General features: G+C 38.4%; 1 protein-coding gene across 1 annotated transcript in view; it reads right to left on the reverse strand.

The window, feature by feature from the left end:
• The window catches only part of CIMIP6 (ciliary microtubule inner protein 6), a 36,462-nt gene that overhangs the window by 13,354 nt on the left and 8,491 nt on the right, over positions 1–14,617 (reverse strand). The window contains exon 3 of the mRNA XM_082743622.1: positions 5,169–5,322. Within this exon, the coding sequence (XP_082599748.1) occupies positions 5,169–5,322 (154 nt within the window). The remainder of the gene's footprint in view (positions 1–5,168; positions 5,323–14,617) is intronic.

Consider the following 14,617-nt stretch of genomic DNA (forward strand, 5'->3'; position numbering starts at 1 on the left):
TTTGGTCTTCTATATCACTAATGCTTTCTTCTGTCTCATTTATCCTAGCAGTAAGAGCCTCCATTTTTTATAGCACCTCATTAATAGATTTTTTAATTTCAACTTGGTTAGGTTTTAGTTCTTCTATTTCTCCAGAAAGGGCTTTTATCTCTTCAGAGAGGGTTCCTCTAATATCTTCATGCCTTTTTCGAGCCCGGCTAGAACCTTGAGAAGCGTCATTCTGAACTCTGACATATTACTGATGTCCATATTGATTAGGTCCCTAGCCTTTGGTATTGCCTCTGTTCTTTTATTTTTTGTGGTGAGTTTTTCCACCTTGTCATTTTGTCCAGATAAGAATATATGAAGGAGCAAATAAAATACTAAAAGGGTGGCAAAGACCCTAGGAAAATGCACTTTAACCAAATCAGAAGAGACCCCAAATCATGGGGGGGGGGGTGGAGAAAGGGGATAAAAAGAAGTTCAGAAAAAAAATTAAAAACAGAAAACAAAAATAATAAAAAGAAATGTATATATATATATATGTATATATATATATATATATATATATATATATATATACATATATATATATATATTAGACTGGTGACTAAAACACTCACTTAATTTGGGAGTATTTTGGTCTCTTAGTAGAAACTACCTCCCAAAATTTTAAAGAATGAAAAACATATATAAGGGTAAACACAATGAGGGGATGGAATATGCCTATAAAGATGAAAAAAATTTTTTTTAATTTCTAAAAAATTAGTTAAGTAAGTTGGTTGGGAGAATAAAGAAAAAGAAAGTGGAGAGAATTTGCTCCGGCTGGAGAGTATAACAAGCCTAGAGCTAGATTTAGGATAGATTTTGATCTATTAGAAGAAGTTGTACCCCAAATTTTTTAGCAGAAAAAACCCTATGTGTATACAAAAAATAAAGTTAGATACAATGAAGGATAAAGTATGACTATAATAATGAAAGTTCAAAAAAGATTATATTATTTATTTTTATGAAAGATATTGTTACGGTAAACTAGTTAAAAAACATTAAAGAGGAAAGGGTAAAAGTTTAAAAAAATTTAGAAGAAGAAAAAAAAATTAAGTTAACTGCAAGACTAAAGAATCATGGGGAGAAAGCCATGAATTCCATGCTTTGCTTTCTTCTCCTCTGGAATTCCACTGTTCTCCTTGGTAAATGAACTTGGTCTTGGCTAGATTTCTTGTTGATCTTCTGGGGGAGGGGCCTGTTGTAGTGATTCTCAAGTGTCTTTGCCCCACGTGGAATTGCACCACTCTTACCATGGGCCAGGCTAAGTAATACCTCGGGTTCGCTTTTGGGAGTTTTTGTTCCCTGAATGCTTTCCATAGAGTTCCAGAGGACAGGAATGAAAATGGCGGCCTTCCAATCTCTGGCCCGGAGGATCCGAGAGTTCAGGGGCCCCACTCTTCAGTGTGACCTCAGAGAAAAGCTCTCAATCACTCCTGTTTCCCTGGCCTCTGGCTGTGCTCCAAGCTCACCCAGCCTGAGACCAGTGCAAGGTAACCCTGAGTTGAGAGCTCACTCCTTGGCTCCGTCTCTGTAGCCAGCTTCCCCGCTCTAATACCTGTGAGCTCTGCAACACTCAGACACCCCCAATCCTTCTGTGACCCTGGGGGACCTGGGGCCACACTGACCCCACATGGGCTTCACCCCGGTTTAGCCTCTGGAGAGATGTTGCTCAGTGGAGCAGACTATTAAAAGTCCTGATTTTGTGCTCTGTTACTCTGCCGCTTGCCGGGAGCTGGCCCCTCCCCCCACGGTCTATCTTCTGGTCACTTTGGATTCATTTCTCCGCTGTCCTACCTTTCAGAAAGTGGTCAATTTTCTGTTTCTAGAATTGTTGCTCTTCTTCTCTTTGGACTCCTGTTGGATTTGTAGGTGTTTGCAATGGTTTGATAAGCTATCTAGCTAATCTCCTGCTACCTGATGTAGTCTCAGCCTGCTACTTCTCCACCATCTTGACTCCTCCTCCACTGAGTTAAATACCCTTCTTGAAATGCCCTCTTATGATACCATGAGCAACAGGAGATATTCTATAGATTAAAAAGGACCATGTAGGCCATGGTGAGGAATTTGAAATTGACTCAACAAACAATGAGAAGTAATTCATCTAATGGAAGAAAGTGATATCATTTGTATTTTTAAAAGATCCTTCTAAAAATGGTGTGGAAAACATATTTTGGAGGAGAAAGAGAAAAAGCAGGCTAACAGGAGCTGTACAACATTAGTAAGAAGACATGGAGTATATTTTGGAGAAATAGGTATCAAGATTTATTGATGGATTGGATATAAAAGGTAGAGAGTTCTGGAATGTCTTCTAGACTATCAAAACTTGAGGGGGAATAGAAGTGACATTTACTGAGAAGAGGAAAAATGGCAGAGGACAGGTTTGAATGTGGTTATTGAAAGGAGATTAGCTTTCCAAGAAAAGATGGTAGGTAGGTGGCTGGATGGGAGTTCAATCCTCAGCAAAGAGGACAGGGCTAGAGAGATAAATTCGTTCCTTTGACTTCAACCTTAAACTTCTATTCCTTGTTTCATCTCCTTTGGGTAGTATTTCTTCAGTACTCATGTTAAATAAAGATATTAGCACCCTTCTTTCTACTTCCCATCTTCTGTCAACTCTTGATATACTTTTCTTAAGGCTCATAACATAATCCTATAAACACATTTAAAATTTCCATACTATATCTGTGTAATGCTAAAAGCTAAAAACTATGAAATAACATTTATAATATAATTATGTGAATTTTGTTCACTTAAGGGCCAAATATTGTGCTGGGATTACATTTCTTTCTCAGTGGGTCCAAAGCCTGGTGCCACCTGAAAAAGAATGGTTCTAGTATTTGTGTTCAATTAATCCTCTTTTCTAAGTCAAAAAAATTTTCCCTGGAAATTTTGAAGACATAACTCCGTTGTGCTTTTGTATCAGCACTGCTTGATTCCATACGGATCCTTATTTATTAGTGACTAATTTTTCTTTCTCTTTATGGAAACTTACAGAATCTTCTTTTTATGATTGTTGCTTTGCAATTTCACAATGATATATAGGCTGTATCTTTTGTCCCTTCACACTTGGAAGCACTCAGTAGACTCCTTTAATGCCTCTCTCTTATATTGGGAAACTTTCTTATTATTCTAGAGGCTTTGTAGAATACTGGTTTTTATTGGAGGTAGACCGAGTTCAAATACCAGTTGTTTGCTCTGTAGCTTTGGGGAAGTTATTCAAACTCTGTGCTTGCTTTCTTATCTAAAACATGAGAGTATTAATAATATCACCATACTAATATATTCCTTACAATTGGACTGAGAATCGAATGGGTAATATTTAGGAAGTTCCATAAAATGCTGGCAAATACTATGTGCGCAATAAATATTATGTGTTGATAATTATCTCTGCTTTTAGTTTTATTCCTTGCTTTTCTGGAGCTCCAGAAAAGTTGGACCTCCCAGACTGATTCTCCACTTTGCCTTTATCTCTCATAGTTTCTAGTTTTTTGTTGTTGCTGCTGCTGTTGTTTTTGTTCTGTGATGTTTCCTTGACTCTACCCTCCAAACATTAAAAAATGATAACTTGGCATAATTGTAATCTTTGGCTGTACATTCATAAACTAAGAATAGGATAAGAGATCAGCTGGAATTATCAGAAAACATAACTGGTGTGGTTAGTAGACTTTCTGGCTGAGGCACTGAGCTCCACTAGTCTTAACGTTGGCATTGAATAGAATGTTCATGACTGGAGTGGTTCTTTAAAAAACAGACTTTCCGGTCGCCCTTGAATTCTCCCCTTGGATTCATTCTTGCCTTTTGCTTTGCCTGCTGACTGAGCCTCCAGCTACCCTGGGGTTTTGTCAGACAGATTGACTCTTTGCTGCCTTTCCCTCTGTCTTTTCTAGGCTATTGCTTCTTCGTTTTCTGTAATCCATCAATAAGTTTTCATTCCTTCCCACTCTGCAGAAAGTTCTCCTTTCCATTCTCTTCATCTTTGTGGGTTGATTGCTTTACTATTACTTAATAGAGTATGGGTGGTGGTGGATTTAGATGTCTGTGTTCAGTCTACCATCTTGAATCAGACTTCATTACCTTTCTAAAGGAGAGACCATGTTACAGATCATCTAACAGTCCTCTCCATTAACTACCACAGTTAAAGTGGAAAGCATGCTGAATATTACCATTTTCTAATGTTCTGATCTTCAACCTACTTGCACTTTGTATCCTTAACTAGACAGGCCAGATCACAGAGACCTGAAGGCTAAAATTAAGTAAGGGACTGGTGACTGCTAAAACCAATCCTTGGTTGTCTACTGTCATGTTCAGAAAATTATCTGAAGTTTAACTTATGAACTTTTATATGGAGTGATGACCAGAACAGGTACTCAATAAATACATTTTTGTTTTGACGTGATTGTGCACTTCTTTAAGACCTGCAAAAGTCTACCCCAGCCCTAAAGATGACTAGGACATGTGGTAGGAAACAGATAGAAGCTGACTGAATGTGAAAAAGTTTATTATAATAACATGGTCAGGTAAATAACTTTGAGATCTCACAATGTTTTAACAGTCCACGTAACAGTATTTCCTACATTGTTTTGTGGGATACCAGTCATGTGAAAATCTAGAAAAAGGTTGAGGTGGTCAGTAGTGGGGAAAACATAACATTCTTTATTCTTCCTTTTGGAACACATTATGCTTGTGCTTACAGTAAGGGTTTTAAGAGTTCTGTGGCTTAAAAAGATGTTTAGTTTTATAAATTCAGTTCTCAGAAAACTTATTTGAGCACTTCCCTCTTTTTTTGAACATCACAAGGAATTAGTGTCCCTCAGAGTATACTTAGAGAAATCCTGTCTACAATTTTAGTAGTTCTTAAAATGTGGTGTCAACAATAGCAGAATGCTACTAAGTATATGACTTGGAGGCCAATGTTATCATGATCAGGCCAATCTTTATTATTGTAAATATGTTTGGAGATAAGCTGTCCACCAAGAAGGGATAAAGAACAAACGTGTCAAGGGCTGCATTGGTTGTATGTATATTTTCAACTCCTATAGAGAAATAATTTTCTCAGGAGGGGCCAGTACATCAAATACACCTTAATTTGATAGCAGTAACCTGAGAGAATGGGAAAGAGGTTTTATCACAGCTAACCTTACCTATTCCACAAGAAGGCTTTTGCAACTTGCTGTGTTTGACTGGCAAAACCAATGGACATGCTGGCTTTTGAAAGTCACTCCTCTGGGTGCTCTTAGTGTCATAAGGTGGTTGGAAGGGATGCTCCAGTCTTTTACCATGGGACCACCAGTCACCCTTTATGGGAAAAAAATTGGAAACACAGAATTGAATACTATAGAACATTTTCATATACTGCTTGATATCTCTGAATGTTCAATTTTGATTCAGTAAGTTATTGGGTATTCTAGTACTAAAATGGAATCCTAAAATCTAGGAATAAGTATATTTTCATAAAGACTGAATTTTTTGAAAAGGTACTTAAAAGTGAATTATCATATATTTTTAGCCAAAATAAAGATGCTAAATTCTTAAACTACTTCCTGTCAACAGATGGAATGGTAAAAATCAACTAAGTATATTTCTATATTTTGTACTACCATTTTATTATATATATATATATGTATATATATATGGCTCAATTTAATGTAAAAATTATGTTCTATACTTTTCATTATGAAAATACAAATAATGTATTATCATCTAATATGGCAGTTTTCATAGTTTTCCATCCATGATCCACACCATGAAATAGATTTTGCCATGCAAGAACACAAAATGTGTAAAAGTACATAAAACACAAAGTTTCACAATATTTATTCTTACTACATGCAGTGCACTTGACTGTTTTTCTATTTTATCATTTGTCTCTTCTATTCCATTTCACAATGCTAGTTGCAGCCCACATTGTTTTATAACCCACTAGTACCTCAGTTTGAAAACTTTTGTTCTAAGGGAAAATATCTCCACTGTTACTGAATTTTTGATGGTAAAACCTAACTTAAGTATCCAGGAATGGGAGAACTAATAGATTCTCCCCGAGCACATATTAGAATCTGATCTCTTAGAAGTTGTGAAAAGAGTGAGGGGAAACTTACTCAGCTTAATTCTAAATAAACACTTTTTAAAAAACATCTAGTTGATTAGGTAGACTTAAGACACCTTGGGAAGAGAAACTGTGACACCTGGGAGTTCTTGGATATTATTAGACAATGAAAGTAACTTTGGGTATAATCACACACCTACTTTGGGCTTTGAGGAGAGAGATGGGGTTATTAAAAAAATCAGCCATGATTTCATAGTCAGAGACTTGAAAAATATGATTCAAAGGGGATGAATATGATATCACAGAAGTAAAATTCTGATAGTACAGTTGACGCTACAGTGCTATGAAAAGTAAGAGGCATTTGAAGACATCTTATCTGACTCCAGAGGGAGTCAATTCTCAAATAGCTTAGTTTCTAAGAAGACAGGCATGTATAAAAGAGGTGTACAATATCAAATAAAAAAATAATAGTTTCATGGAGTCACCTTGTCAGGAGATTGTCAAGAAGCTTAGAAGAAATTCATGATATATGTCAAAGGTAGCAAAAATAGAGTTTTCTGGGAGAAAAAAAATCTATTATATCAAGAAATCACAGAAAGGCTAAGAATTTGAAGAAGAATACACAAATTCAGAGCTGAAAGTCAGAGCTCCTCAACTTTAGGTTCTTCATTAAGGGATATTATCTTCAAACTGAAGAAGACAGGATGAACATGGACCCATGAGGAAACTGAGCCCTGACTAACGGAAGAGAGAGTTAGACCTCACTTGGAAACTTTTAACTACTGCCTGTTTTTAGGCCAATGACAAATTGTAACCCAGGGTAATGAATAAGTTTGCAGAGATCAAAGGAATTTAGGAACAAAGGAATTTTGGAGAATAGGAGAGATGGGTTGAAGGGTGAATTACAAAAATTAAGACTACTTGATGTCGATCCTGGGAATTCTAGAACAGATTACTCAACAGATGGTGTCTTCTCACTATCTGGCTGAAAATAGTCACATCTAACTTGTCAGAATGCCTGCTTCTTGCAGGCCTCCTCCACTGCACTAGTATGATAGTGCTTATTGTGCCCCAAGGTCTCAGATTTACAGGCCTTTTCTCACTTACCCTCACCACGATTCTGCGAGTAGATACACACCCACTTCACAGATGAGAAAACTGCTGGGAGATTAACTTCCCCCAAGTGTATCCCTAGTAGGCAGCAGAGCTGTCCAAGTCAGAGCCCTGCCCCCATCCATGCAGGCCTCCCAATTTCCATGCTCTGTTGCTTTATCACATCTGCTGTAGAATGCAAAACAGATAACCACAAACCTACTTAAATTATTTCAGGAGTAACAATAAAGAGATTTTGAGTAACTTAAGAAAGCTCTTCTATGAAAAGGCTTTAAGAAGTACACTGTATATTCTTTTTTGATTAGAAACTTATTTTGCTAATACCCAAATTACTGGCTAAGTGACTCTGGGATGAGCAAACTTCCTGGCAGCACTCAATTATTTTTTTGAACAAGAGTATATTGCAAAAGTTACCCTAAAACCAGAGATATCAATTCACCTCTCAAGATTTCTCATGAATTCAGAATTTTACCAAAAGGGTCCCTTTAATATCACAAATTATAAAGAAAATAATGAACAATGTTTCCTAAAGTGTGACTGATGACTTGAAGACTTCAGAGTTGGGGGAAGTATTCTGATTAGTGTTGTAAATGGGGTGAAGCTTCACTTCGGCAGAATGAAATCCCACAGTTCAAAAACTGCTGTTTTTCTGTTTTCTATTTCTGGATAGCCTGCCCTTTGCCTGAAGAGTCTGGTTTGTTCCTGGAAGACTGAGAATGTATGTGGACTTGCGCACATGCGCATGCCATTTTGGTACAAGCATTTGTTCATATAAGATTATAAGATTAAAGAGATAGGTGGAAGCTTATTTTTTTGTTGTTGTTGCCTGTTTTTCCTTTTCTTCTTTTTTTCAAAGATTTTATTTATTTGACAGATAGAGATCACAAGTAGGCAGAGAGGCAGGCAGAGAGAGAGAGAGGAGGAAGCAGGCTCCCTGCTAAGCAGAGAGCCCAATACGGGGCTTGATCCCAGGACCCTGAGACCATGACCTGAGCCTTTAACTCACTGAGCCACCCAGGTGCCCCTGGAAGCTTATTTTTTTTTTCACCCCATGCTGAAGCCAAAGACTAAGTATAAAAACTTACTACTCTGTGCATCATTACTTGAAGTGGATTTTAAGGGGTTGACATGAGTTATTTATGATGAAATAAGCCAAGCTAGGAAAAATCTCTACTGTGGTTGCTTTGTCTAGATTTCGGGGGTCAGTCTACCTCTTGCAGATTGTGGAAGGGGTTTTGCATAAAAAGTTCAAAACTTTGGACACAGAAAATGGAGGATGCCTTCTCTTCTAGCCCAAGGCCAGTCTTCTTTCCTGCCCCAGGCTAACAGTCACTGGAACTCCATAGTATGGAGACATCTGGGAGATTCCCGAGGAAGAGATTCCCACTAACCCCCACCCCTGGAAGACCTGATGGCCATTATACTGTAAACCCTTTAGCCACCTTTGGAAACCACTGTGAGACAGTCTTTATTATACTTTTGCTATCTCTAAGCCTTCAGAAATGCATTAGGAGACATTAATTAGTTTTCATTCTTTGGGAAATTAAGGAAGAGTCTTGGGTGAGAAATAGATAAAGCAGTTGGGGCATCCTGGCAAAGCCCATTAAGAGAACACAAGAGGTGGTAGGGAGAGCTCCACAGCAGCAGCCTGGCAAAGATGGCTGCCGCTGGTGGTGATTGTGGAACACAGAATCCTACTTTGGGGATTCCTAGGGAAATACAGACTTTTGACAACTCTTTATGCAGAATCACATTTTATTAGTGGAGCTCAAAGGCTTTCAAAACACTGAAGTGTTCTGGGAAACAGTAGCGTTACGTTGTATCTATGTTCATCTCTATTTTGCTGTAGATACCAGGAGTGTTGAAATACCTCTTTTTAAGCAACTCATAATGTCCCTGATATGTTATTCCTAAATTGTGTTCTGTGGAATACTAGGTCTGTAGCACATTAAAAGGTGTTATATAGAAGTGGTTTCCAAAGTTAAATAAATTTGGGAAATACTGGGGTAGGTAAACTGAAATAAGTTTATCACAGGATTTCTTAGAATCTTTATATACAAATATGATTTGTGAAGCCTTAAGATCTAAATATATAGCTTTTCCAAAATGTATTTGACTTTGGAATGTCATTTTATTGAACACATAGGGCTAATGCTCTGAAACATACACTTTGGAACATGATGACCTAGTATCATCTCTTTTAAAATACCAGTATTTAAAAACAAAACTTGTGATTAGAAGTGACTAAGCTGGGGCACCTGGGTGGCTCAGGATTAAGCCACTGCCTTTGGCTTGGGTCATGGTCTCGGGGTCCAGGGATCGAGCCCTGCGTCAGGCTCTCTGCTCATCAGGGAGCCTGCTTCCCCCCTCTCTCTGCCTGACTCTCTGCCTACTTAAGATCTTTTTCTCTGTCAAATAAATAAATACAATTAAAAAAAAAAAAGTGACCAAGCAACAGCTCCTTTTTACTTTTTCTGGCACCCCCAATTTTATGTCCCTATGTACAACTGTGTGGTTGTTTCATTTAAACATCTTGTAGGGGCACCTTGATGGTTCAGTTGGTTATGCGACTGCCTTCAGCTCAAGCCATGGTCCTGGAGTCCCAGGATCACATCCTAAATCAGGTTCCCGACTCGACAGGGAGTCTGCTTCTCCCTTTGACTCTCCCTGATGCTTCCCTCATTCTCTCCCTCTCAAATGAATTTAAAAAAAAATCTTTAAATATCTTGTAATTAAGTAAAATTAATCTGGTGTTAGGTTCTTAAGCTATTAGCAAAACATGTAAGAGAGCAGATATGCCACTTTAAATATGAGGCACTTTATTTTCTTCACTCTTGCACTAAAGCCAGCACTGCTATAAACGAGTTAAAACAATCAACTAAACGTTAAAAAGAAGCCTATCATCTTAAATAAAGGAAAAAGTGTACAGATATGTGAAATGAACATTCTTTATTACTCCTGGAGTACGTGAACATGAGTACACTTAAGATAGCTCTTTTTGGGGGAAGAGTCAAGATGGCGGAGAAGTAGCAGGCTGAGACTACTTCAGCTAGCAGGAGATCAGCTAGATAGCTTATCTAAAGATTGCAAACACCTACAAACCCAACGGCAGATTGAAGAGAAGAAGAATAGCAATTCTAGAAACAGAAAATCAACCACTTTCTGAAAGGTAGGACTGGCGGAGAAGTGAATCCAAAGCGACGGGAAGATAGAACCTGGGGGGAGGGGCTGGCTCCCGGCAAGCGGCAGAGCAACAGAGCACAAAATCAGGACTTTTAAAAGTCTGTTCCGCTGAGGGACATCGCTCCAGAGGCTAAACCAGGGTGAAGCCCACGCAGGGTCAGCGTGGCCTCAGGTCCCGCAGGGTCACAGAAGGATCGGGGGTGTCTGAGTGTCACAGAGCTTACAAGTATTAGAACGAGGAAGCCGGCTACAGAGACAGAGCTGAGGAGTGAGCTCCCAGCTCAGGGTTACCTTGAACAGGTTGCAGGCTCGGTGAGCTCGCAGCGTGGCCAGAGGCCACGGAAATGGGAGTAATTGGGCGCAGTTCTCTGAGGGCGCACTGAGGAGTGGGGCCTGGGGTCTCGGCTCCTCCGGGCCAGAGAGCAAGAGGCCGCCATTTTCATTCCCGTCCTCCGGACGGGAAAGCGCTCAGGGAACAAAAGCTCCAGAAAACAAACCCAAGTGGAATACTCAGTCCGGCCCCTGGTAAGGGCGGTGAATTCCGCCTGGGGCAAAGACACTTGAGAATCACTACAACAGGCCCCTGCCCCAGAAGATCAACAAGAAATCCAGCCAGGACCAAGTTTACCTACCAAGGAGTGCAGTTTCAATACCAAGGAGAGCAGCGGAATCCCAGAGGAGAAAGCAAAGCACGGAACTCATGGCGTTCTCCCCATGATTATTTAGTCTTGTAGTTAATTTATTTATTTTTCTTTTTCAATTTTTTTTCTCTTCTTCTGCTAAATTTTTTTTAACTTTTACCCTTTTCTTTTTAATGTTTTTTAAACTAGTTTCTAGTATATATATTTTTTTCTTTTTTATACTTTTTCTTTATTCATTTTCTTTTTTTTATTTTTTCTTTTCTTTTTTTTTTTTTTTTTTCTTTTTCTTTCTTTCTTTCTGAACCTCTTTTTATCCCCTTTCTCCCGCCTCACGATTTGGGATCTCTTCTGATTTGGTTAAGGCATATTTTCCTGGGGTTGTTGCCACCCTTTGAGTATTTTACTTGTTCCTTCATATACTCTTATCTGGACAAAATGACAAGGCAGAAAAATTCACCACAAAAAAAAGAACAAGAGGCAGTACTGAAGGCTAGGGACCTAATCAATACAGACATTGGTAATATGTCAGATCTAGAGTTCAGAATGGCGATTCTCAAGGTTCTATCCAGGCTTGAAAAAGGCATGGAAGATATTAGAGAAACCCTCTTGGGAGATATAAAAGCCCTTTCCGGAGAAAAAAAAGAACTAAAATCTAACCAAGTTGAAATCAAAAAAGCTATTAATGAGGTGCAATAAGAAATGGAGGCTCTCACTGCTAGGATTAATGAGGCAGGAAAAAGAATTAGCAATATAGAAGACCAAATGACAGAGAATAAAGAAGCTGAGCAAAAGCGGGACAAACAGCTACTGGACCATGAGGGGAGAATTCAAGAGATAAGTGACACCATAAGATGAAACAACATTAGAATAATTGGGATTCCAGAAGAAGAAGAAAGAGAGACAGGAGCAGAAAGTATACTGGAGAGAATTATTGAAGAGAATTTCCCCAATATGGCAAAGGGAACAAGCATCAAAATCCAGGAGGTGCAGAGAATCCCCCTCAAAATCAATAACAATAGGTCCACACCCCGTCACCTAATAGTAAAATTTACAAATCTTAGTGACAAAGAGAAAATCCTGAAAGCAGCCCAGGAAAAGAAGTCTGTAACATACAATGGTAAAAATATTAGATTGGCAGCAGACTTATCCACAGCGACCTGGCAGGCCAGAAAGAGCTGGCATGATCTATTCAGAGCACTAAACGAGAAAAACATGCAGCCAAGAATACTATATCCAGCAAGGCTATCATTGAAAATAGAAGGAGAGATTAAAAGCTTCCAAACAAAATTGAAAGAATTTGCAAACACCAAACCAACGCTACAGGAAATATTGAAAGGGGTCCTCTAATCAAAGAGAGAGAGCCTACAAGTGGTAGATCAGAAAGGAACAGAGACAATATACAGTAACAGTCACCTTACAGGCAATACAATGGCACTAAATTCATATCTCTCAATAGTTACCCTGAATGTTAATGGGCTAAATGCCCCAATCAAAAGACACAGGGTATCAGAATGAATAAAAAAACAAAACCCATTTATATGTTGCCTACAAGAAATTCATTTTAAACCCGAAGACACCTCCAGATTTAAAGTGAGGGATTAGAAAAGAATTTACCATGCTAATGGACATCAGAAGAAAGCAAAAGTGGCAATCCTTATATCAGATCAATTAGATTTTAAGCCAATGACTATAATGAGATGAGGAAGGACACTGTATCATACTCAAAGGATCTGTCCAACAAGAAGATCTAACAATTTTAAATATCTATACCCCTAATGTGGGAGCAGCCAACTATATAAACCAATTAATAACAAAATCAAAGAAACACATCAACAATAATACAATAATAGCCCAGGACTTTAACACTCCCCTCACTGAAATGGACAGATCATCCAAGCAAAAGATCAAAAAGGAAATAAAGGCCTTAAATGACACACTGGACCAGATGGACATCACAGATATATTCAGAATATTTCATCCCAAAGCAAAAGAATACACATTCTTCTCTAGTGTACATGGAACATTCTCCCAAATAGATCACATCCTGGGCCCTAAATCAGGTCTCAACTGGTATCAAAAGATTGGGATCATTCCCTGCATATTTCCAGACCTCAATGCTCTGAAGCTAGAACTCAACCACAAGAGGAAATTTGGAAAGAATCCAAATACATGGAGACTAAACAGCATCCTTCTAAAGAATGAATAGGTCAACCAGGAAATTAAAGAAGAATTGAAAAAATTCATGGAAACAGATGATAATGAAAACACAGTGGTTCAAAATCTGTGGGACACAACAAAGGCAGTCCTGAGAGGAAAATATATAGTGGTACAAGCCTTTCTCAAGAAACAAGAAAGGTCTCAGGTACACAACCTAACCCTACACTTAAAGGAGCTCGAGAAAGAACAACAAAGAAACCCTAAACCCAGCAGGAAAAGAGAAATCATAAAGATCAGAGCAGAAATCAATGAAATAGAAACCAAAAAAACAATAGAACTAGTCAACAAAACTAGGAGTTGGTTCTTTGAAAGAATTAATAAGATTGAAAAACCCCTGGCTAGACTTATCAAAAAGAAAAGAGAAAGGACCCAAATAAATAAAATCACGAATGAAAGAGGAGAGATCACAACTAACACCAACAAAATACAGACCATTATAAGAACATACTATGAGCAACTCTACGCCAACAAATTTGACAATCTGGAAGAAATGGATGCATTCCTAGAGACATATAAACTACCACAACTGAACCAGGAAGAAATTGAATGCCTGAACAGGCCCATAACCAGTAAGGAGATTGAAACAGTCATCAAAAATCTCCAAACAAAAAAAAGCCCCAAGCCAGACAGCTTCCTGGGGGAGTTCTACCAAACATTTAATGAAGAATTAATTCCTATTCTCCTGAAACTGTTCCAAAAAATAGAAATGGAAAGAAAACTTCCAAACTCATTTTATGAGGCCAGCATCATCTTGATCTCAAAACCAGACAAGGATCCCAACAAAAGAGAGAACTATAGACCAATAACCTTTATGAACACAGATGTGAAAATTCTCACCAAAATACTAGCCAATAGGATTCAACAGTACATTAAAAGGATAATTCACCACGACCAAGTGGGATTTATTCCAGGGCTGCAAGGTTGGTTCAACATCCGCAAATCAGTCGATGTGATACAACACATCAATAAAAGAAAGAACAAGAACCATATGATACTCTCAACAGATGCTGAAAGCATTTGAGAAAGTACAGCATCCCTTCCTGATCAAAACTCTTCAAAGTGTAAGGATAGAGAGCACATACCTCAATGTTTTCAAAGCCATCTATGAAAAACCCACCGCAAATATCATTCTCAATGGAGAAAAACTGAAAGCTTTTCCGCTAAGGTCAGGAACATGGCAGGGATGTCCATTATCACCACTGCTATTCAACATAGTACTAGAAGTCCTAGCCTCAGCAATCAGACAACAAAAAGAAATTAAAGGCATCCAAATCGGCAAAGAAGAAGTCAAACTATCACTCTTCGCAGATGATATGATACTATATGGGGAAAACCCAAAAGGCTCCACTCCAAAACTGCTAGAACTTGTACAGGCATTCAGTAAAGTGTCAGG

The sequence above is a fragment of the Mustela nivalis genome (genome assembly GCF_964662115.1).
Source record: "Mustela nivalis genome assembly, chromosome: 8".
NCBI lineage: Eukaryota > Metazoa > Chordata > Mammalia > Carnivora > Mustelidae > Mustela > Mustela nivalis.